This window comes from Ambystoma mexicanum, chromosome 2p (genome assembly GCF_040938575.1).
Source record: "Ambystoma mexicanum isolate Mex_15411 chromosome 2p, UKY_AmexF1_1, whole genome shotgun sequence".
NCBI lineage: Eukaryota > Metazoa > Chordata > Amphibia > Caudata > Ambystomatidae > Ambystoma > Ambystoma mexicanum.
The window spans coordinates 1,209,618,797-1,209,643,156 of NC_090923.1; the positions used below are offsets into that span (position 1 = coordinate 1,209,618,797).

The 24,360-nt window shown below is 47.3% G+C and overlaps 1 protein-coding gene across 3 annotated transcripts in view; it reads right to left on the reverse strand.

The window, feature by feature from the left end:
* Positions 1 to 479: 479 nt before the first annotated feature.
* The window catches only part of LOC138567347 (deoxyribonuclease-1-like 1), a 184,839-nt gene continuing 160,958 nt past the window's right edge, over positions 480 to 24,360 (reverse strand). For all 3 annotated transcript variants that reach the window (XM_069645461.1, XM_069645463.1, XM_069645462.1), the window contains exons 6-9: positions 21,771 to 21,883; positions 8,845 to 9,002; positions 7,305 to 7,401; positions 480 to 1,688 (exon numbers count right to left, since the gene is read on the reverse strand). In XM_069645461.1, coding sequence (XP_069501562.1) covers positions 1,533 to 1,688; positions 7,305 to 7,401; positions 8,845 to 9,002; positions 21,771 to 21,883 — 524 coding nt within the window. In that variant the 3' untranslated portion in view covers positions 480 to 1,532. The remainder of the gene's footprint in view (positions 1,689 to 7,304; positions 7,402 to 8,844; positions 9,003 to 21,770; positions 21,884 to 24,360) is intronic.

A 24,360-nucleotide genomic window follows, 5' to 3' on the forward strand; every position in this document is an offset into this window, starting at 1 on the left:
ACAGAAATTTTCCAGAGTACACAAGAACTAGCAGGAAGGGTTCCTGGGCAGAGGATCACCTTGTGTATTCCAGCAGGCAGACTGCAGCTTGTAGAGCATAGGCAGCTTCTCAAAACGGTCTTAAATTCGTGTGCTTGCCCATGCAAACATGTGTGTGCTTTTTAACAGATTGGGAAAACACGTCTGTCTTGTTCTGAAGGCCTCATGACCTAATGACTTTGTTGGGGTGAATGGTGCCTAGTGAGAAGGAGCAGTGGCCACAGTGCACCCTTATTGGGACATGCTGCTGGCTATTTGAAAGAATCCTACATCTCTTTTAAAGAATTTGGTATACATTTTCGAGTACAACTACACAATAAAATAAAAACGAACACATTTTGTGCACTTTCAAAAATTAACAACATTCTGCATAGTTCAGGGAATTCTGTTCACATATAGAAATTATTTGTAGAGGCTTTCAAATAATTCAGAAGACAACATTTAAAAATGCAATACCCTTTTATAAAAGATTTTTGTGCATCTTTGGAAAATAGTTTGTTTGCTTTTATCGCAGAATAACATACATTTTAAAAGGTTTTCTGTACACATTTTCATAGAAAAACAGGTTATGCTTTTTCTGGAGACGTCTGCCTGTTTTTTCAAACAATTCTTAACTGTACCATGCATTCTGTAGACATTTTCTAATTTGTGGGGCACTTTTGCAGTGAAATCTTGAGAGCTCTTTTTTTTTCAAAGAATTCTGTACATAAACTCACAACATTCAGATTCTTTTTCAACGATTCTATGTACATTATCAAACAATTATGTAAACATGTTCAAATACATTCTTCTATTTTTTTAAAGTCACATTTCTTAAAAAGAATATTAGTAAAATAAGCTTTTGTAAAATAGTACTTTGGAATATTTTAAAATATGTTCATGCAATTTGTAATTGTTATATTTTTCAAAAGAATTCTGTACACTTATATAAAATTTCCAGCACCTTTTTTAAGTATGCAAAGGTTAAAAACGAATTCTGCACATTTTTGTGAGATAAACGCAAAGTTAAAAAAAATTATGGACACATTTTATAGTAAATCTGTACACAAGTTTGAAGATAATTTTGCTCATCATTTGTAACAGACAATTGCAAAATTCCGAGTTGGAAGTTGTGCATCTTTACTAATGAAAGTTCATAGTTTGTACACATTTTCTGCAGAAAATGCACAGCTCTGTCTTACTGTTTTTGAGATCCAGGAGGTCTACCTTTTTTATGTGTTGAACAAAATGTTCGGTGCTATCGACAAATTTTGGCCAAAGCCTGTAGTCTATCTTTCATAGAAGTGTAGATTGTTTGCAGTCCTTAGGAGAATGTAGCTTTCAGCATCTTCCACAGCTGTAATATTTCTGGCAGTCAGGGCCCCTTCAGGGGATTCCTTGTGAAAAGGGGGGATGTGGGCTCTTGTAGAGTGCCCCTGAAACTGGTGCGTGTGCACGGAGTCTCTGGAGTTTCCTCTATGTGATGACTCTGCTCAGGAGTTGTAGGTTGTACCTCAGAGGAAAGATTGGGTGAGGAGTCCCAGCCCCAGGCTTGCAGTCAGAAGAAGGATGAGTGTTGTTGGCACAAGCAGGTGATTCTGCCCATTCTTTCCCAACTGAACAGAGTTGAGTTGCACCTCCACTGGGTAGTGATCGCTGACCTCCAGTGCCTGTCGTGGGAAGATAGGAAGACAGGATGCCAGAGGTGGAACTGAAGTGCACATAGATGCATACACATAACCAGATGTGGGCGGACAGAGTCATCTAGCCAGCCAATATCTCTGCCTGCAGCGACACCCACGAATCTTTGTCACCAGATTTAACTTTGCGCTTAACATTTAAACTATGACCACATTTTCCCAAAATGATATACTCTGAAACGTTCAATGCAAACATTATTGTATTCTGTTTTTTCCTGAAGGCCATTTTCCAACTTTCTTTTACACTAGATAACTTTCAAATGATATAAGTTTATTGACTCTCACAGCCTAGCACTTCTGTCATACTGTCAGTCCTTTAAACAAGGGAACCTATCTCTGTGCTTGTTGAGCAGCTTTGAGAGATGCGTGTCTTTGGGGTGTGGAGGATCTTGGTTTCTCTGATGAGGTTCTTCACTCCAATGTAAATGCACCCTATAAAGCTGCCCCAGAATAAGTGCGTCTCCCACTGCCTTTGTCCATTTGTTTTCCCAATAAATCTTCTCCAATGATGCTTTTTAACCAGTACATGATCACACGTGTAGGTGTGGCGCTTTGTTTGGTGTGCCCATGTTCTACCACCTCGATTTGCTGTTCCCTATACAGCGGGTCCTAGTTTATTTTGTTTTTTTAAACATCCTAACATACAGGGAGAGGCAGTGGATGGTGCAGTTCTTGACCCTTGTAGGGGAGAGCCATAGCAACAGGTTTTGGCTTACGATGTGATATGAGAGGTTATTTATAATGCGCTTAATACCCAGAGGGTTCTAAGCGCGGACCCGGGGAATCGAACCTGTGTTCCTTCGTGTTGTCTTTCTTCCAAGACGAGCACGTTGCCGCTGAGCTATCCTCCCGGGATGCGACAAGAGAAGAGGTTCCAGAAATGTATAAGTATTTGTCTGGTGTTTCCCCAAGTAAGGCTCACAGATATCTCTTAAAGGAAGTGGGGACCCATTTGTAAGAAGCACGCGTGTAAGGTAAGAGCCTGCTTCATATCTCAGTACCCTCGCTCGGAAACTCACCTCCAGGTGCATAAAACCTGCAAGAGAAACAGGATGATGTGCACTGGAGCAGGAAATGCGCATCTGAACGCTCCACCCAACCCAAATAAACAGGAGAAAAGTGTCCATGTTGCAGAGCCATCCTCTCTCTATAAATGGAGGATACCACATTCATCAGGGTATATCGATGTCTATTTTTAAAATGTTTCTAAAACTGAAGCGGGGCGATTACAAGAAAAAACACTGGAGACATGTTGGTCCTTTCCCCTAAATGTTCTACGAGGGGATAATTTATTATTCCAAGTCCAGTTCTAGAAAAGCTGGGGGAGTAGCCAGGGGGTGAAGCTATATGAGGTCCCCAGGGGGCACATTTGAGAGCACAGTAGTAGGAGGCGGCGGCGAAGCCATGTTGGAATTACAGCCAATTGAATGCTTTTTCACTAGACTAGATACGGTCCTAGGCATAGAAGAGGGTTGGCATCCTAGTGCCTCCTCCTTCGGGGGCATCCCCTCTGGCTTCCAGGGGAGTGCTATAGTCAGTGGATGCCTTGGAGTGCTGGGGACAGCAAACTCCCTTGTGTCACCCGTCTGTTACCTGTAATTTGCTGCTTAACCATTGAGGTGGATCCTCACCTGGGCCATTGTACTATGGTAGTGCTTCATGATGGTCGTCCGCACCTTGACTCCAACTTCCATTTTCTCTCCCATGTAAAATACCTACTATTATTGCATATCCAGGCACCGTACATGCTAAGACATTCCTGTGTGCCTATTTTCTTATACACGTGCCTGGATGTATGGATTAAAAGCATTTGATGAAAGCTAAAGTACTGGTATGCAAATGATCACAAAGGCTATTTAAGTTACCCAATGGCTAAATTGTTGATTATGCAGCCAGAGTCGGGTCTTTAAATCCCAGCATCGCCACTTGGTCAAAATGTGTGATGCCGGGCAGATCACATCTGTGCAGCAACGGATTAAACTGGACCTTTATCATCTTTACCCTGTCCAATGGATGGGGGTTAACTGACTTTTGTTGTCCCAATGGCCACAAAGTGGTGTGGCTCTCACAGGCCAGTTGTGTAAGCCAGTAGAGTAGCTTAGCTAGTTAAGCACTCGCTGTCGTGATCTGTGTCTGATCAGCAGGTTGCAGGTTTGAATCTTAACAAGGCCAACTCAGCCTTCCATCCTTACAAGGTTGTTCAATTAGCTCATCCGTATCAATTCAGTAATAACGAACATACAAGTGTTCTATGTAAAGTTCTTTGGTGAAAGTGCTACATAAGTAACACATTATTATTGTGCATATATAGTGGCGATGTTTACCCTCCTCCAGTGACTGCTACAGAGAACACTTGCAAAAGCATTGCACAGCCACCACTTAAAGATGGTCAGAGTGCATATGGCAGAGTGCGCCACAGGGCATGTCTATAGGGGGGGGGAGGGCCAGTGTGCGGCTGCACCCCACCCCTGCCTGCATATTTAGGTACTGGAGGCACAGCCAATATTAAGCTATGCCTTACCTCTGCAATATCCACACCTGTAGAAGGCTGGGTTCTGGTGCAGTCCGGTCCCATTCCCTCCCCAGGTGCTGGAGCCGGGACCAATTTGCATGGCGCAGTCCCCTAAAGTGCCCGTCCTCTGGAATGCTTGTTTTATATTCCCAACACTCATGATGGCATGGACATTTAAAACCATATAGAAATGCATGCTCGCGCTGGAGGTGCCCATGTCCACATGGGGCCAGTAGCGGGCTGATCTGACCCAGCTCGTGCTGAGCACAGCCGTGCCCACTTGGGGCCATGTGGGGCAGGTAGCGGGCTGATCTGGCATATCTGGTGCTGAGCACAGCCGTGCCCACATGGGGCCATGTGGGGCAGGTAGCGGGCTAATCTGGCATAGCTCGTGCTGAGCACAGCCGTGCCCACTTGGGTCCATGTGGGGCAAGTAGCGGGCTGATCTGGCACATCTCGTGCTGAGCACAGCTGTGCTCACTTGGGGCCATGTGGGGCAGGTAGCGGGCTGATCTGGCATATCTCGTGCTGAGCACAGCCGTGCCCACATGGGGCCATGTGGGGCAGGTAGCGGGCTGATCTGACCCCGCTCGTGCTGAGCACGGCCGTTCCAAAATGGGGCAATGTGGGGGCAGGTAGCGGGCTGATCTGACCCAGCTCGTTCCGAGCACAGCCGTGCCCACATGGGGCAGGTAGCGGGCTGATCTGACCCAGCTCGTGCCGAGCACAGCCGTGCCCACATGGGGCAGGTAGCGGGCTGATCTGACCCAGCTCGTGCTGGAGGTAACCATGCCCACATGGGGCAATGTGGGGCAGGTAGCGGGCTGATCTGACCCTGCTCGTGCTGGAGGTGACCATGCCCAAATGGGGCAATGTGGGGCAGGTAGCGGGCTGATCTGACCCAGCTCGTGCTGAGCACAGCCGTGCCCAAATGGGGCCATGTGGGGCAGGTAGCGGGCTGATCTGGCACATCTCGTGCTGAGCACAGCTGTGCTCACTTGGGGCCATGTGGGGCAGGTAGCGGGCTGATCTGGCATATCTCGTGCTGAGCACAGCCGTGCCCACATGGGGCCATGTGGGGCAGGTAGCGGGATGATCTGACCCCGCTCGTGCTGAGCACGGCCGTTCCAACATGGGGCAATGTGGGGGCAGGTAGCGGGCTGATCTGACCCAGCTCGTGCTGGAGGTAACCATGCCCACATGGGGCAATGTGGGGCAGGTAGCGGGCTGATCTGACCCTGCTCGTGCTGGAGGTAACCATGCCCACATGGGGCAATGTGGGGCAGGTAGCGGGCTGATCTGACCCAGCTCGTGCTGAGCACAGCCGTGCCCAAAGGGGGCCATGTGGTGCAGGTAGCGGGCTGATCTGACCCAGCTTGTGCTGAGCACAGCCGTGCCCACATGGGGCAATGTGGGGGCAGGTAGCGGGCTGATCTGACCCAACTCGTGCTGAGCACCGCCGTGCCCAAATGGAGCTATGTGGGGCAGGTAGCGGGCTGATAAGACCCCCATCGGCCTTGTCATGTCTCCTGCGCCTGTTCAGCAAGGCGCACCCCTACGCGACTCAAGGAAGACTAGCACCTTGCGCTGCCTCCTCCAAATGCAACTCATCTGACACACAGAGCCAGTGCAGCGTGACCTGGAAGTTCAACATAATGTTTTGTGTGGATCTTTTAATGGATGCAAAAGCCTTCTCACCATTTGGCTGCAACACAGGATTTTTTTTTTTTAACACAACACAGAATCATGTCTCTTTTGTGTGACAATAGTGTGTATAGACACTGCATTCGGTGGGTCCTGATCTTTGCTTAGCCATATTGTAACTCTTGAAACATTGGGCCCCATAACCTGGGGCGAGGAGTCTGTTAGCAGGAGTGGAAGGGTGGAGACGGGTTGCAAGGCATGGAGCAGGAACTCCAGGGCAGGGGCGAGAAGGTGTGGGATTCCTGAAGCCGCGCGGCATGGCTCAGTTTCCCCTCGACTGGCATGGGACTCACTCCGGCCAAGTCCAGATACACAGGCCTGCCTGTTGCTTCATGTCGCAATTCCCGTCTGGGCTCAGAATGAGTGAGAAGATCCATGCCACCCTGTATCAATCAGGACTCAGGCATTAGGAAGTTTCAAAACGGCGGTCTGGGCTACCTAGGTGGCAGGATTTTCATATAATCCTCAGTAGTGTATTAGCCTATTCATAAGCACTTCCAACGTCTGCAGGTAAGGGAACTGGCACACGCAAATTAAGAGATTTATCCCATGACCCAATTCAGTGAAAAGGAGACAGCCGGAGTTAGAAATCAGATCTCCTGATTGCACAGCCACCAACTTAACCGCATGCCAAGTATCACCTTCCCCGGGAGAACACAACCAATCCACAACAACCACGTCACCAAATCTCAGCCGAACTCCCAGCTCCAACCAACACATCGCCAATTAGCCACAAGCGCACAGGCTCGCTTAGCCACAAGATCACATCTCAACTTGATCAACCAGGCCACAGCTCAACTTAATCACTTGACCGCATCTCCATCCAGCCGCTACACTAGCCTTTGACTCGCCTCACCACTAGATGGGGTATCAAATTAACAACAAAATCACAAATTCAATGAACAAAAACCCCTAGATCATACCTCAATGTAACCACATCTCAAGTTTGCCACTAGAGAGCATGTCAAATTGAGCACCAGGTGCGTCTCACTAGAAGACATTTCATGGTAACCACAATGCCACATAGCACCCGCCCCCTAGCCACCAGTCGGCATCACCACCTAACTAGTGAATCAGACAACATCTAAACCTGTCTGCTCGGCCAGATTTAAAATGCACCGCTTGACAGCATTTGAACTCAACCACCAGATAACGTTGCAATGCACGTGCCAAAACACGTCTCACCGGACTCCATTTCCTGTGCAACGCAACATGGCAATCCAACTTAACCGAGAGGCCGCATCCCAACTCTGCATTGGCAATTGACCCCTTCTCCAGGCTCCCTCAGGTTCTGCTTCACTAATATTGCCCACCTGACACTGGGCTGTCGCCACAAGGCACCCATTCCCCAAGAAAGGGCACAGCCTTACCTCAGCCTCAGACAGCCCCAGACTCTGCGGGAAGTCATAAGCACGGGCCGATCCCAGAACGATCTCCCTGGCGAGTTTTTCACCGTAAATCACAATCCTGCGAAGGAAAACGAATGTAAATCATTTGCGCACATTCATTTTTTTCGTTTTTCTTTCTGTTCATCTGTCGCCACCAATTTCCCCTGTTCCTCTTTGTAGGCTGTATGCTGAACATTTACTTTCTTATGTGAACACGAATAATGTTCTCCGCGTGCCACGACCAATTCATGTACCCTGTGTGAGTCACACTTTGGAATTAGGAAACTGCATATCTAGTGATGGCCTGGGGGTACAGTGTATACGCCCCCTGCCCACCCACTGGCCAATGCGCTTTGGGGCGAGAGACCCAGAGTGCAGAAGACATTAGTGAAAGCACGGGTCAAAGGAGGTGTCTCTCACCCGTAGAGGTGCACCCCAGGGCACTTGCCCGTTCTGAATGCCCACAAGGCCTAGTAGGTCCGCCTCCATCTTTCATTGTTCTATTTGTTCTTCTTTCCCACGTCCCCTCCCTGCTGCCCTGTGGGCGCATTGAAACACAATTTGCTTGATGTATAAGCGCCTTACAAATGCACAAAAAATAAATAAATAAATTAGAGTGCTGGAGTGCCGCCCAGGCGGTAACATTCTCATGTTACCGCCTGGGCGGCACTCCAGCACTCTGGAGTGCTGGAGTGCCGGGGGGGGGCATGAAAGTACAGAGGGCATGTCTAGCCTAATAAGAACCCCCAATGAGAGTGACGGGAGAAAGGATGTTGAGTTTGTGCGCTTGGCTTGGTCCAAACATCAAGGCCAGGCACCGGCTGAGTGGCACAAGGCGTGCAATAGGACAGGTGTCCTGCAGGCTACTTATGAGGTGTGAGTGTGACAGCTCAGAAGACATGCAGTTAAAGTAAGAAAAACAGGGCCTGAGTCCCCAAAGTACAGCGAGATCGCTTGGACAGATGTCCTCTGGAGGGCAAACCAAATGCAGTCTGACCAAAATAGAACAGTTTTCCTCAGGGGGCCATAGCAGGCTTGAATGCAACAGGGCAGAAGGGGCGTGGGTGAGAGGGAACAGGTGTCTTCAGAAAGGGACACATTTGGTGCGAAACGGGACAGGTGTTTCCCAGGGGAGGAGGTGGGGGGGGTAGTTCCACTGGGACACCACGGCAGAGAGTGACTTGGGAGAGTTTTCAGCGGGGAGCACGGGGCCTGTGAGGGAGACACAAGGTGTAGGCGCAAGTGAACAGGTGCTTTCTGGAAGGGTCAGCAGAGACAGGTCTCCAGTAGGTGGAAAAGATCCCGCACTACGCTTTGGGACCACTCTGGTGATGCCCACCTTGGGTGCAGGATGTGAAGCCATCAGTGATTTCAGTGCCACGTTTATTTATTCATTTAATTTATTTATTCACTTATATAGCGCTCAAAGCCCCAAGGCAACTAGGAGCTGATACAAACTTATGAAAATGGTCAGTTATTTGGAGCATAGCCATAAGGACCTCCCCCCCCCACCCCGCGTCACCTGTCATAGGCACAGTTTGTGTTGGCTCGGACCGTCGTGTCCACCTCATCGCCAATCAGCCACGTGAGGCTGGGCTCCACGCGAAGTCGGATCTGGGGCCACCTTTTCTTGGCCACGTAGTCGCAGTCCGCGTTGAAGTCTCCCAGAAGCATGATGCCCTGAAAGAGAGGAGCAGTGGAAGTGAACGGGCCTTCCGGAACCCAGACTACACGCCCTGCTGCAATGATCTGAAACACGGCATGCCTGCCACAGTACTCCCACGCGCCTGGCACGTGCACGCTATGCGACTGCCACATGCCCATGCACTCAAAACACATCTACTTTCCACACACACACCTTTCACGCGCTTCCCGGACCATACCACACAACACGTGCTGGGGTGGGGAATAACCTGCCTCTCTCTGGCAAGGTTTCCTTTGCCGCCACCCCCACCCACGGTGGCCAGTAAATAACTTGGGGTCACACAGCCAGTGCAAGTGTGAAAGCCAACAGCTACGGTTTTCAAATCATCATGTCTCCCCACTTTACATTAATAAGCCCTTGATATTCCAAGATATGGCAGCTTGGAATAGTAGAGCCCGCTCTGCACAACAGGTTTGATACATGGTGAGATTAAAACAAATAACCTTGCTTTTGCAGGGGTCAAGTCCTAAAAAAAAAACGTCAGTTCGAGGTGAGTCAGAGTCGCAAACTGGGGGTGTCCGAAAAGCACACGCCCATGAATCTTCTTTTTTTCTTCTTTTTTTTTTTAAGAGCATTGAAGTAGTCATCATCAGTAGCACCTAAGAGAACACAAAACAAGACTTGTAACATTAGGTCACAGAGTCCCTAAAATCAGTTCTCACTTGGGTCCTGGAGGCCATCATCTTTCCTACTGCTTTGGATGAGGCCATGGCAGAGGCGGAGTGATGTTTGAAAGTACCTAAGCAGTGATCGGGGATTAAGTCAAAAGCCAATAAAATATGCCAGCCAGCCAATGGGCTGCTCTTCGTGCTCGTGAGTTGTGCAAGTCATCCTCCCAACCCATGCCGGCCCAGCCTGCACTGCACCTGGGGAGGGGGGGGGGGCAGCCAGTGGGCCACTTGACTTACATTAGTACGGTAGTCCGATGAGTGAGGTCTCTCAGGAGACCGAGTCGGAGTGCTAAATGTCCTTCACCAGCTGTAATCCTTTTGGGCCCGGGGAACGCTCATTAGGGCAGCATCAAGCTCAGACTGGCTTATAGGGCAATAGGCCCATGGCCGACGCAAAATGCTGGTGTGGGCCAGCTTTATGGCCAATATGGGCCAGTTTGATGAATTACTTCACTATACGGCTAGTAGTGTTCACCAGTGTTGCTGAAGAAATCTTCTTTAAAATGCACAATTCAAACAGTGTCAAAAAAGGAATAAATTGCCATTTGCAACTGTGGCCCATTTTTCCATTGGTGCCAAAGACCGTTTTATAGCCCAGTCCGACCATGGGCAGTTCCTAACCAATGCTGACGAAAAACACGAACAGAGCTAGTTTGGAATCACCTTCAAGTGCACTGCTTCAAAGACCCGCAAGAGCATTATGCGTCGACACTCCGGCATTGTGCACTACTCCTACACTTATTGGGTAACTCACGCCCTTATAGCACCCCAGCACACCCACTTTGACGGATTGTCACTTTATCCGCCATTCCACAAAGAGATATTAATTTAACACTGAAAAGCAAACACGCTATGCATTTCGTTTACAAAAAAAAAAAAAAAAAAAAAAAAAAAATCGATGGGATTCTCTGCAATGGTTACAGCCGAAAAGTGAGGGACTACACAATGATTATTGTGTAATGTGCCCCGTCTTTACTAGAGGCTGTTCTCCTCGGGGTTTGTGCTCAACACAATTCAGTGCCTTAATCTTGGCATACAAACACTCTTGGTGACAGCCTGAACTCTGTAGATCTACCTAGCCGTGTACGTCCTCTAGAGTAGCATTACACGGAATGTAACTCATGCTTCTTAGTATACTGAAAGATACATCACCAATATTGCATTATCTAGGCTTAATGTCATCCTTTCCAACAGATTGCCCCAAGCTGGAGCTCATTGCAGTGAAAAGAAATCCTGTTTATTATTTGTACGAGAAGGAACCAGGGATGTACAAAACCTTTGCTAGTCTGAAGAACACAGGTGAACTTTGACTTGAAAGTGATGGCATTAACAGAGGCTCCTAAAGACAGATAATGTTCGTTGTTGTGAAGGGGGCGGGGTTCCATCGAACAAACCGGAACAATGCAAATTGCATCTATCAACATGTTATCTTGTCATTATAATTACCAACAACATAATTTTTTGTAGGTGTACCGGGTTCAAATGCATACCGGGTTCAAATGTGTACTCAAAATCGAGTGACTCACCGTCTCCTTTACCACGACCTAATCACTACATCCGCAGTGTCTTTTATGATCCATGGCATGCACTTACATGAGACCGTATATTCACAGTCTGTTCATTTGTAATACTGCGAAATGAGACGGTACCTGATCTGAATGTCCACAACACTTGTCTTTGGTTGGTTCCATAAATCAGGGAGCAAAACCCTGTGCTAGGCCCTCTTTACCCCCGCCGTTGGGTAGAAGCAGCGTAAGAAACGGTTATGTCTTCCCGTCAAACCTTGCCAGCATCCACTGCTGATTGGTAACGCTGTTCCGGTGCTTGACCTTAATCCAATAGCCACCAAGACACTAGCAGCTCTCAGGGACCAGCCCGCCGCCGGCAGTGCACAGCAGTATTCCAAGTCCTGCTCTGCCACAGGGGCGACTGGCACGGGTCTGAAGATTAAATGTATTAACTTTCCAAGTTTATCTGGACTGACCTGCCCTAACAGATGGCAAGATCATTAGTCACACTGTTGTCTCTGAGGAGCACGCGTCGCTGCCTGCTGGCTTCTCCTTCATTCTGGAAGGCTGCAAAGCAGGGGCATGTGCTGCAGTATGTTCCCCAGCCTGGTGCCTGGCTGGGCACGATCCAAATGCGCAGGCACGGGCGGGAGGGGGCACGTGCGAGCCTGAGAGCAGCACAGTTCTTGTAACAAGAATCTTGTTTACAATTACCCGTGCCGCTACTGCTGTCTGAAGTTTCAAGTTTGCAAGCATCGCTGCACAGGCAGGCTGGAGACCATAATCTGCATGCTGCAGACTAGACACAAACTCAGGGAAACTGGGGGGGATAAATGCCATTGTATCCCCCCACTTAAATTGTGGAGGGGATTTGTCTCCCCTGTCCCCCCCAGCCCCCATGTCCTACGCCCATGCGCCTCATATTTGGTCGAAGGAGAATTCGCCAATGTTTTTGGGACAAATTGCATCACAAATGTATTTGATGGGGTGGTGTGGGTGCTACCTCTCCCCCCCCACATACATCTGCAATACAAATGTTCCCAACAAAAAAATACATTAGAAGAAATCACATAGAATCACAGATTTTCACACTTATACGCCTTGTACACCAAGCACAAGACATGTGGAAAAGTTGTGATTCAGGCTAGTTGCACAAAGAGGCGTCTCAGAGCCATAAACCGATGGGTCGCCTGGATAAATGCGAGCACATGTGGAAAAAAAAGATGAAATATCCCATGAGAGAGACAGACGCCGAAGTCAAAAATATAATTCATAACAATGAGGTGCTTTTCTTTGTCAAGCAGGAGGCGGAGAGGCATGCAGAACACGAGAGATGCTGGCACAACAAAGCGGTAAGGGCCAGAAGTGTCTTTCCTAAAGCCTCATTTCTACTAACTCTGGTTTGGCGGGCTTTACCTTGCAGCAAGAACCCCTGCACAGGAGCCCTGCAATAAATCGCTTTCAAGAGGGAACAATGTACCTGAAGTGGAACATATTATGGCTATTCAGAGGCCCTGTCCTTTATCCAGGATGGCTGCTCCTTGCATGGAACAACGCAAAACCCACAAGATCGTGGATTTGTCAGAACAGAATTCCACCAGCACATGTCTTTTACCAAGAGTTCTGCTGAAAACTTAAAACCATCAGGCCTCTTGCCTTGTTCAAGAAAGAGGACTACGGGGGGGGGGATGGGCAGTGGTACCAGGCGCCTGCAGGCTGTGCTTCCCCAGGTTCAGCTACTGATCAGCATCCAGCAGTCTGACCTGTTATGTCCGTATTACAGGTGCGCGTGCGCTAGCCTCGTTCTGGTGGCGCATGTGTGTAAGAAATAAAGGAGGCCCGCGAGGCAGTTGCCGCCGGGACCTTGGAACGATCAGACGTGCATGTCCGAGTCTTATTGCATGCGCATGCTTTGATTCTAGTACAGGGCGGCCCGAGGCACGGGAAGCCCCATCACATGAGCCACCTTCCCAGCACTCAACACCTTCACCGGCTCAGTGTCCTGCAGCTGCGGGGCTGGGCAGGAGGGAATGTCTGCTGGCAGAAGACCAGAGTCTCATAAATGGTACCACTTCGCCCATGGGCTTTCCTGTTCCAGTGATGCTGCCCTTTATCCCATGAAGGTGACCTTCTGTGGTCCCACACACTCCATAGATGCAATTTCACTCCCAGAGCCCCGAGGGGCTCCATCGACTCCTCCAAGGGATCTTATTTCTTATAAGCGATACAGACCCAACACCCAGCTCCCTCTCTCTGTACAGTGCACCATCTACATTTCACAAGATACATAAGGACTTGATGCCTGGCTCGACAGGGCAGGAGTCCATTGATAACCCAGGCCTGGCTCTGCCTGTTCAGTGCAGCCTCTACCCCAGACAGCATAGGGCACCAGATGGTCTGAGCACAGAACATGCCTCTCCCTAGATAACAGACCCTTGCATGTCTTTTCATGTACCCTCCCCACTTTCCCTCGCATGCCACCAAACTCCTGACAAATATATATCTCGCGCTCTCTCTCAACGAGGGTGCTAGATCATTTTTTATGATGTGCCGCCTAAATATCCCTCATTGCCGATTCATCTCTGTTGCCACCAGACCTCTACTCCATCCAACTGCTGCCCCCCCCCCCAGAGAACAGCAATATGCCTGTAGGCCTCCAGGGAATATAGGGGTGCAGCCTTAGCATCCCCGACACCAGGCACATAAAATCCACCTAAACGGTCCTTCCTCTCTGACTTTTCATCATTACGCACCATTTTTATTGGGGCAATTCCCCTTTAGCAAGTCAGCATAACTCCACCGTGTGCCTGAAAGATGGATTCTGGCTTCATTTTACCAAACTTTAGCAACACATCCGGGGATTCCGAAAGAACTGGGACGATTACCATATATATCTTTTATTATTGGAAAACGATCCTCCGCCTGACAATTGAAATGAGTTTACATGACACCCCACCCACTCCTTGCTAAAGAAGCTAAAGCGAATTCCACCAAACCAATGGGCAACCTGCAGCTTTTTCTATCCGCCAATGGAATAGATTAGACTGGCGACACACCCACATTGCAACCACACATACTCAGGATCCCTCTGCAGCGGCTTCCCAGCCTACAGGTGGAACGGAGTCCAGTGGGCGTGATGACAATTTGAGTTGGGAGGGGGCCCATGTAAGAGCCCGGATTTCATCTGTCAGTGGTCTTCAACAATCTTGGCCAAGCAATCCTCCAGCACAAGTTACCGGCATCGGAGGCCAGATACAAGCAGGTGTGCTCATTCTCAAAGACTCCGAACAAATAGCATACCTACTGCTCTACTCATAGGATATATGATTATGTGGTGTCCCCCAGGGCTCAGCACCATCCTCCTTGTTATTTAAGTGATATCGGATTCCCTGAACGACACTCATCCAGGCCCTTAGACTGAGCTTCTAGAACTATGCCGAGGATACGCTCTGAGAGTTCATGCAACAGGCTCACACCCTCTTCTGGCAACAGCGTTTTAGATGTCACAGAATCTCAAAAAGAGTCCAAGACACCACGCGATAATGATGGTAAGGGTGTAAAAGGACCTCACAGTAGTAAATATCTTGCGCTAAACACCTGCAATTTTCCATCACTGGTAGTGCTTGTGAATTCACGGTGGACGCTAGGCTCGCAGCCTGGGAGTGGGATCAAACTGGGCTTCTTCCACCCCAGAACTCTCAAAGAAATTGCACCTCTCCTTACCTTCTTCCATAGATTGACTTCGAATTTAAACAACTATGGCGTTGTTACGCTGTAGACGGGAATATGCAAACGCGTCATACTTTGGCCTGGCAAATTATTCAATTCACTGTCTTCAAATGTGACCGAAGGTTTTCTAGTCCACTTAAACACCAAAGATCATATTGCACCAGCCATGTGCCAGTGGGCCGCTTTCAAGGCATTTTGCATCGTCCATCTAGCATTCCAACAGTAAGGCCGTTGGTTCTTCATGGTCCAGATAGCCCTTAGAATATCAGTAAGAAACGTACAGCCAACATAAGCTTATTTTTAGTACTGGAGTTAAAGTATGAAAGGAAGTGCCTTCTTGATGAAAGCGGTTATTGTTGGTTTTTGCTTCACTGGCCAACATTCAAGCTGTATACATCTACCACAAGGCACCACAAGGCCAGCTGCAGCCTAGAACGTACCAATGCTGTGAAATGGGAGTTGTGCCCAGTCATTGACAAGGAAGTGCTTATCCTTGACCTGAAAACAAGGGATGCACCAATACGTTGAAAAGGTGGGATTGCACTTATTTGATTATTTAATGGTGCTATGCAAGGCACCGTCTGCGAGCAGGACACTTTGTAGCACCTAAAGGATCGAATCTAAAGGGTCGACAGGTCAGAGGATCGACACCAAAGGGTCGACAGGTCAAAGGATCGAATTCTTTTGATTTCTTTTCACATATTTTTTTTTGGGGGGGGTCTGTAAAGGAGCCACCAGACCAGGTATGTGGTAGACAGTTTATTTGTCTTATCTTCAGCAGCATACCATAAGACCCCCCAACACAAGCAGCATCCAGGGTACAACTGACTAAACTCGAATGTAAACATATTGAAGTAACATCATTCCAGAATGGTACAATAGGCAGGGACCCATTCTGGAATCACAAGTGGCATGCCTAGCATAAACATAGCTGCAGCAGAGACACCATAGCAACAAACAAAACAAAATGCATTTAACCATTATACAACACACACCCCTCCCCTAAGGAATACATTTCTTTATTGTGTGAAATATACCAACTGAAAAGATACTAAAACTTCTATCTTTTTACCTTTGCAATTCTGGACAAACACCAAATTTGATGACTTTCTACACACACAGCATTTTTGAAAACTCGTGTGACTCTAACAGGTTCTGTGTAGAGCGGCTCCCCTTTCTTAGAAATAACCGCTTTCCTTATCTGCACCCAATCTCCAACCTCGACCACAGTAACTTTTCTTGGATGTTTCCCATTTACTTTTTCCACCCATTTGTTTTTTCGGGCATCCATCTTTTTCTTTACAACATCCACAACCACATCTGTTGCTCTCGCCCTGCCCAACCAAGCTGGCGCCACACAAGTGTTTGCTTTTCGCCCTCTCATAAGTTCAAATGAACTAATCCCTGTTTCTATTCTATTCGCGGAGCCATCCTCAACGCATACAACCTGTCTCTCACTGCAACTCTTCTGTCAAGACCACACGCATTCGCTCCATGAATAGCATCCATAATACATTGATTTACTCTCTCGACCATATTGTTTGCTTGGGGATAATACAAAGGGGTCCTTTTGTGTTTAATTCTGCATTTATGAAGATACTCTAAGAATAATTTTACCATGAATTGTGGACCATTATCAGTGAGTATGCGCCTAGGTAAACCCTCCCTCTCAAACACATCCTCCATGAATTCAATTATACACCGACATGTGTCTTCCCGCAAGATCTTAAATTCTGTCCATCTTGAAAAAATATCAACCATGACCAAAATGAACCTTCCTCTACCCGCACCCATTTCTACTGGACCAAGAACATCCATGGACAAATCTTGCCACACTCCCTCCGGAATGCTTGTTTTTCCCATAGGTTGGGACACCGCTATCACATTTTTTCCTGATTTGGTACAATCATTGCATGCACCAACCACTTTCTCAATCTCACGATCAATCCCTGGCCACCAGTAATCAGCTTTTACAACTTATTTGTTTTACAAACGCCAATATGTCCCTGGTGAGCACAGTTTATTAATTTCCTTCTCAGACAACCTGGAACCACCAACTTGTCCCATCTATACAACAACTCTCCTTTTACTGACAATTCATTCCTCACCTCCCACATTGCCCTTTCTTCACCGGATAAGAGCCTTTTCTCTGGCCATCTACCCACCACAAAAGCCATGATCCGCTTCCACATTTCATTTGACTTGGGACTTGAATCCACTTTTGTTTCTGCATAATTCCTTCCACGGTTGCAAAAACCATTTCATTCTCACCACACACATTACCTCCTCTAACACTATCATTATCTTCCAACTTCACCCTCGAGGCATGGTCAGCATGTACATTCTCTTTACCAGCAACTACTTCCATTTCAAATTTATGACATTGTATCCTGGTTACCCAACCTGCCACTCTCCTTGAAACCTTGTCGAGGCCTTTACTTTAAAAAATTGCCTTAAGTGGCCTGTGGTCTGTTCTCAAGATAAAATCTTGACCCCAGACAAAATTTTTCATTTTTTCTATGCCCCAATGGCACACCAAAGCTTCTTTTTCCAACACAGAATAGTTCAATTCTGCGCCTCTTAACATGCATTACAATCATCTCCGTACCATCAACATCTGGCTGCAACATTACTACTCCTATTCCTGTGTCACTAGCATCCACAGCCAGCATGGTTTTCTTTCCCGTATCAAACATCGATAGGGGTTTTGCCATATCAATCTTTCTTTTCATTGCTTCAAATTCTTTTTCACATTCATTGCTCCATTCAAACTCAACAACTTTCCTTAACAACGCTCTCAAACTGGTTATGGAATCAGCATAATTATCAACAAACCGATGATAAAATTCAATAGTACCTAGAAATGATCTCAATTCAGCCTTATTCTTTGGTGATTGTGTTTTCAAAATAGACTCAACTAAATTCCTTTTTGGTTTGAGTCCTTGCTCAGATATCTCATGACCTAGATAATCAACTACTTGAGTCATAAAAACACATTTTTCACCACGCAAGGTTATCCCTCTTGCCTTAAAGATCTTAAGAACCAGATCCAGTCTTGTTTTTAACTCTCTCTCATCCTTCCCACATATCAGAACATCGCCCTGAAAGCATCACACTCCACCGACATCCTTCAATAATTTGTCCATAACCTTTTGGAATACGGAAGACGCTGATACCAATCGAAATGGCATACGCTTAAATTGATATATTCCCTCATAAGTAATGAAAGCAGTTAATTTGCGCGATTCATCATCTAAGCTTATCTGATGATACGCACTCGCCATGTCAAGTTTTGCGAAGTATTTCGCACTCCCTATCCTGCTTAACAATTCCCCCATATTTGGAAGAGGATGGCGATCCGCTACAACACATCGATTGAGTTCCCTTAAATCGATGCATACCCTCAAATCCCCATTACTTTTCTTCACCACCACCATGGGAGATATCCACTCTACTGCCCTAGCTGGCTCAATAATTCCCTCTTTCTCCAATTTTACCAATTCATCACGCACAGCCTTCCACATAGATAAGGGCAACGGTCTGAGCTTTGACGCAACTGGACTGCTCCCTTCTTTTATGTCTATTTTGTGTACCATCCCTTTGAAACATCCCACTTTGTTACAGAATACCTCGGGATATCCAGCTACCATTTTACATTTGGCTTTGTTGCTATTAGGCTCAGAAGAGTTAACCACATTGACAACTTGTTCTTCGCTATTGGGATCTAACTTAATTCCCAATCCCCTTTACTCTTTCCAAACTAACAATGTTTCACCTCTTTTAGTAATATATATTTTCCCATGTGCTATTCTCCCTTTGAACTTGAACTCCGCCTCACAACACCCCAAAATGTCTATTTTGTCTCCATTATATCCCCCAGACATTTTATCTGAAGGAACCAGACCTCTGATATCGCCTCCAATTACATTTTCAAAGACAGTTTTGGACATTAATGTGATTTTGGAGCACGAATCGGCAAGCATTTTAACCGAATGACCATTTACTTCTATCCATGCTGAGGGATGCTCACACTCATCGGACCCCGAGCACTTTACCATATGAACAGTAACCATTTCATTCTCTGAAATATCAGCCTCTTCAGATGACGCACCATCATACTCTTCAATAAGAAGTGTTCCCTTTCCACCTCCAATTCGATAGTTTTTACAGCAATTCTCAAAAGGCCCCCATTTCTTACACAAACTACAATTCACACGCCTCCCAGGACAAATGGGAGATGTGGACAAATGTTGTGAACTCCCACAAAGAAAACACAGTCTATCTTCCCTTTTTACATTAATTTGGGCAGTGCCCTTTTGAAAACGCATATTACCCTGCTCACCGCACCAACCCTTAGTTTGGGTATTCTCATAACGCTTATTGGGCTTGGTTTTTTGTTTCTTCTTGTCCTTCGGGCAACCTTGCTTCTTGTCTCCAACCCTTAGTACCTCAACACCTGGTACGGATTTATTTTCCTTGATCGACAATTTCGCTACACACTGTAAGGTGTGCTCGATCCTCTGCTATACTAATAACCTCCTCCAAATTGGGATCGTCCTTCAACCAAATCTCCTCTCGTATTTTATCATTAGAACAATGAATCATAAATTGATCCCTTATGTGTTCCTCTAATCCACCACCAAATTTACAATTTAGAGATAAATGTCTCAAAGCAGTTATATAGTCTTCAACAGATTCTCCTTCACGTTGACATCTCATGCCAAAGTGATATCGCTCCAATACCGTGCTAGTTTTGACTGAAAATACTTATCAAGTTTGATTAATGCCAGGTCAAAATCATTTGTTCCCTCTTCCAAATCCAATTCAGTAATATCAGGAAGCGTGCCATAAATCCTCTGACCTTCATAACCCAATAAATGCATTAACATTGCTACTTTACGTTCTACAGACATCCCATTTCCACATGTGGCTTTGACATAATGCAGGAAACCCTGCCTCCAAGGGGCCCACTTAATTTTTGGCGGACCTGGTGTGGGCATAAATACTTGTGGACCGGGAACTCCAGACAGAGCCATGTTTTCTACCCTTGATAGGCTGTGCAGCAACAGTAACTTTCACCAGAACTAAAATGCAGTACTAAAACAGCAATTGAGGTGTGTCCACCGTGCAGAACACAAGAAAAACAAAATCTTCCAATTGTGTCAGATGGCAACTTCTAGAACACAGAACACAGTCAAACGTCACCTTGAATGTAAACACTCCCAATTAGGAATGCTCTCTCCAGTCAATCTCCTTATGGACCATCTGTTCCAGCAACCATAAGGAATTATTTTTTTTTCTCCACGTGGGCTGGGGAAAACCCACACTCCCTCACCTGTGATGCTCCTTCACAATGCTCCCCTAGCTCGCCTTCCCACACGGGGCCCCGGGTGAGACGTCAGTTACTTTCCCTTATTACAGCGCTATCAATCGTTGGCGCCACATCCGCATTCAGGCTGGCTGCGTATCACGTGAACACGGATCTTCGCTTCTGCGTTGCTTGCAGCTGACAGCGCTGCGTAGCAGGTCCCCGATGGCCACGTACGGCCCAAATCTCCGTCGTTGATGCCAGGGAACTGCAGCTCCACCTGCAGACAACCATCCGCTGTCCGACACCGGCGAACCGGCAGGACCGCTGGTGACAGGGCAGGACTTGCCGAAACACTGCAGCTCGCACGCAAACCAGCTGGGACGCTGACGGGGAAAGAGGATGTCCTCCCTGTAGCACCGCAGCTTCACCCTTCAGCCTCCAGCCCAGTTCCAGCGACGGCCGTGGATTGACCCCGGAGCCAGCGGCGCTACTCCAAAAAAAACAAGTGCGCTTCCGCGGGGCACCCTCCAGGCACCAACCTCGAGACAGGCGGAAAAGTGGATGGGGAGACATTTCGCTTGCGCCAAACTGCAGGCTCCGAGCGGACTCCTCCTGGATGTCGGCTCTCATTGACCGCTCCTCACAAACACCGCTTCCAGACACGGTTGGGGGGTCTTGGCTTCAGCAGAGCTCACGTCAGACATCCCATCCTCGTCGCCATTGTAAAGAAGCCACCAGACCAGGTATGTGGTAGACAGTTTATTTGTCTTATCTTCAGCAGCATACCATAAGACCCCCAACACAAGCAGCATCCAGGGTACAACTGACTAAACTTGAATGTAAACATATTGAAGTAACATCATTCCAGAATGGTACAATAGGCAGGGACCCATTCTGGAATCACAAGTGGCATGCCTAGCATAAACATAGCTGCAGCAGAGACACCATAGCAACAAACAAAACAAAATGCATTTAACCATTATACAACAACAGGGTCCCCCCCAAACCCCTTTTTTTTGCTAAAAACCACTTTTTTTCCCTAAATGAAAACCTAAAAAAATATATATAATAAAAAAAAAAAAATTCGATCCTTTGACCTGTCGACCCTTTGGTGTCGATCCTTTGACCCATCGACCCTTTTGATTCGATCCTTTGACTAGACACCGCAAATAAGCCATTAACTTTCAGCAGACTGCTACGAAATAACACAGGCAGGCCACAGTTTGATTTTACTGCTTGATAGAGCTAGTCCAGAGATCCCAGGAGGATGTGTTTTGGGCGGGCAGGGGCAGGTAGTGGGTGGGAATGGACATAGGTATTGGCATGGTCATGGGAAGTCAATAGGTGGGTAAAAACTAAACAGCACCCACAGAATGTGTATCCATCTTCACGTGTCATCTCCCTCCTACCTGTACTCCAATGCAATAACTTTGGCTACTGGATGGTGCTAAAGTGCCACATATTAGCCACAACTAAAGAGGGGTTGACATCCACTCAGCAAAGCGACACGAGGCTAGTCCTTACCTTTGGCTTCCAACGCTCCTTGACCGCTTGGAAGACATCATAGAGGGCGTCAATCTCCTTGACGGCATCCTGGGGCGAGGTGTGCTGCGGCACCAGCACCAGGTCCTTCACGGCTGCGGGAAGGGAAAACCAATCAGTGCTGGAGCCCTGCAAGCTCAAGTGCCTTCAGAGAACTATTTTATTTGGTGGTGCCAGAGGAAGAGGAAGCAATTAAGGTAGATCTTGGCATGATGGAGTCCATTAAACGTGAACTCCAGACAATACTTGAATTCTGGGAAAAGATATCAATATTTGAAAAAGCTCAAGGACCAAAAGGTCTCTGCCACCATCTTTATTAAGATGGAACTTCATGCATGAGGTATCCGAGGAGGAATTCTCTAGAAGAAGCTGCACAAGACAGTTAAAGAAATTAGTCTTTCTTCCAGTTTGCAGAACCAGCATGTCACATGGAGCACATCATGACGAGGGGGGAGGGACAGCGACAACAAAAGCGGTGCTTGGGAAGCCTGACACGGACTGCCATGTTCAGGGGAAGCAAGAGGATGCAAGCACATTCCGTGAAGCTGAAATGAATAAACAACCACTTGTCTAGATACACCTTAAGTTCCATGTCTGATCGCTTGCGCCACCACAATGGCGATAAGGATGGGATCAATGAATAAGAGGCAGGTGAAACATCTGAGCGCAACAGTCTAGTGCGCTGGAACAGACAAACACACAGGGAGAGGAACCTTCTGCACTAGGATCGTGCATCATGGAACTGCACTGTTTGCAGTTCTGCACCCACCCAAAACCCTAGTATCCCATGCAGCAGTAGAGTAAGATATGTATGGTTTACCCAGAAACAGCAGAGACTCCAGTTGCCCAGCAACAGCAAAGCTGCATTGGTGGTAAAAGCAGTAGAACTAGGAGGACACAAGGTGTTCCACTAGTTGCAGCTCTGAGAAGAACCCAGATGGCACCAACATACCGGACAAATACAAGGAATCAGTGAAGAGACTAGGCAAGAACTTGGACATCAAGGAGGCCATTCTACAGCAATGACTGAGGGACCAGAGAGGTTACCACAGCAGAAGGTCGCTTATTCAGAGGAAGCCATGAGTCTGGCTCAAAGCGACGAAGAGCTAGACCCCAAACGATTCAACACACTATGCCATAATTGAAGTGCGACAGAGGTCTCACAAGAAATTAGGGCCTGAAACCACAGAACCCCTCACTAGGGAAGAGGGAAAGGCTTGAGTTACAGGACACCCCAACAGAGGCAAACCTACCCCTGTGTGGGTGCCACTCAAATGGCCAGTGAAAAAAGTTGCCTCACCCAAGGTAAGTCGACTACCAAGTTCAGAAAAACAGGATCCTGCAAGATCGCTGTAAACCAAGGCTTTAGTGTGAGCAATAAACAGAGGAAGGAGGCTCCAGCTGTTAGCAGACTCAAGCCCAACCAGCAGACCCCAAGCCATTGCAAAGACGCACTGGAGAAGCTAAGCAAAGGTCCTCCAGAGAACAGCCCTCCCCGCCCCCCACATGACTATGAAGAAGGAAAAAGACCCATCAAAAGATTCATGATGCGCGAAGTATGATTTAAAATCAGAACAAAGGGACAGGTGTGAATAACAGTAAAAAAGACACATCCATTGTTGATACCCTGAAGGGACTTGCACATCAAACAGGAGCCCAACATCTGAGAAAAATACCATTGGAGGAGCATCAGCGTAGTAGTGAGAGTACAGGACGCAGTTCAGCCCTCAAGAGTAAGTTTAAGGGTTTCTGAGCATGAGATAAGGCTCAAGGAAAGGCCTACACCGGTAAATCACAACATGGGACCAGACCAGTACTGGTGACTGGCAGCTAGGAGGTGAAACACATTTCCACAAGACCCGACGGACAGCAACAAACACAAGCAGCTGATGCAACCAAATGGCAAAGCTCTACCGTCCATCTGCGCAGCAGCATTGCTTCAACCACGAGGTTGCGTGTGCTAATTTCTCTCTACGGCTCAGCACAGAATTGGTTTATTTGCTACCTGGTGCAAAGATTTTCTCTAAGCTGGAAATGATCAGCGCATATCACCAGGTCAGCAGCTGAAGCATCCAACACCGTTCATGATGCCCTTTGACATAACACGAGCAAGGTATTAGGCCTTTGTCTGGAAACCACAGTCTTCCACAGAATAACAGCAAGGACCCGGAAATGGTATTAGGTCAAAAAAAGCTAAACTGAAAAAGATTTAGAGAGGCTGCTCTGACCGCAGAGAGCAGTCTTTCTAAATCGAACCTTCAACTCCTGAGCCGCACACGAGTGTGCGCAGGGGCTGAAAGGCACAGCAAGACCAAGATGCAGAGCTGCGGATGTCAGAAGTAAGTGTGTGTGTGTGTGTCTGTGTACGCGTGAGTGTGTCAAAACGTGTGTGTATGCAGAGGGGTGGGGGTGGCAAGGAGCAAAGGTGGGGTGGAACCATCCCGAATTGGAAAAAAACAGCAGTGTGTCACCTTTCCCGTTTTGTCAGGACAGCACGAAATCCACCATAAAAAAATTGGTCTTTTTGATATGCAACCTTCAGAAAACAAAATGACATAGAACCCACTGAAAT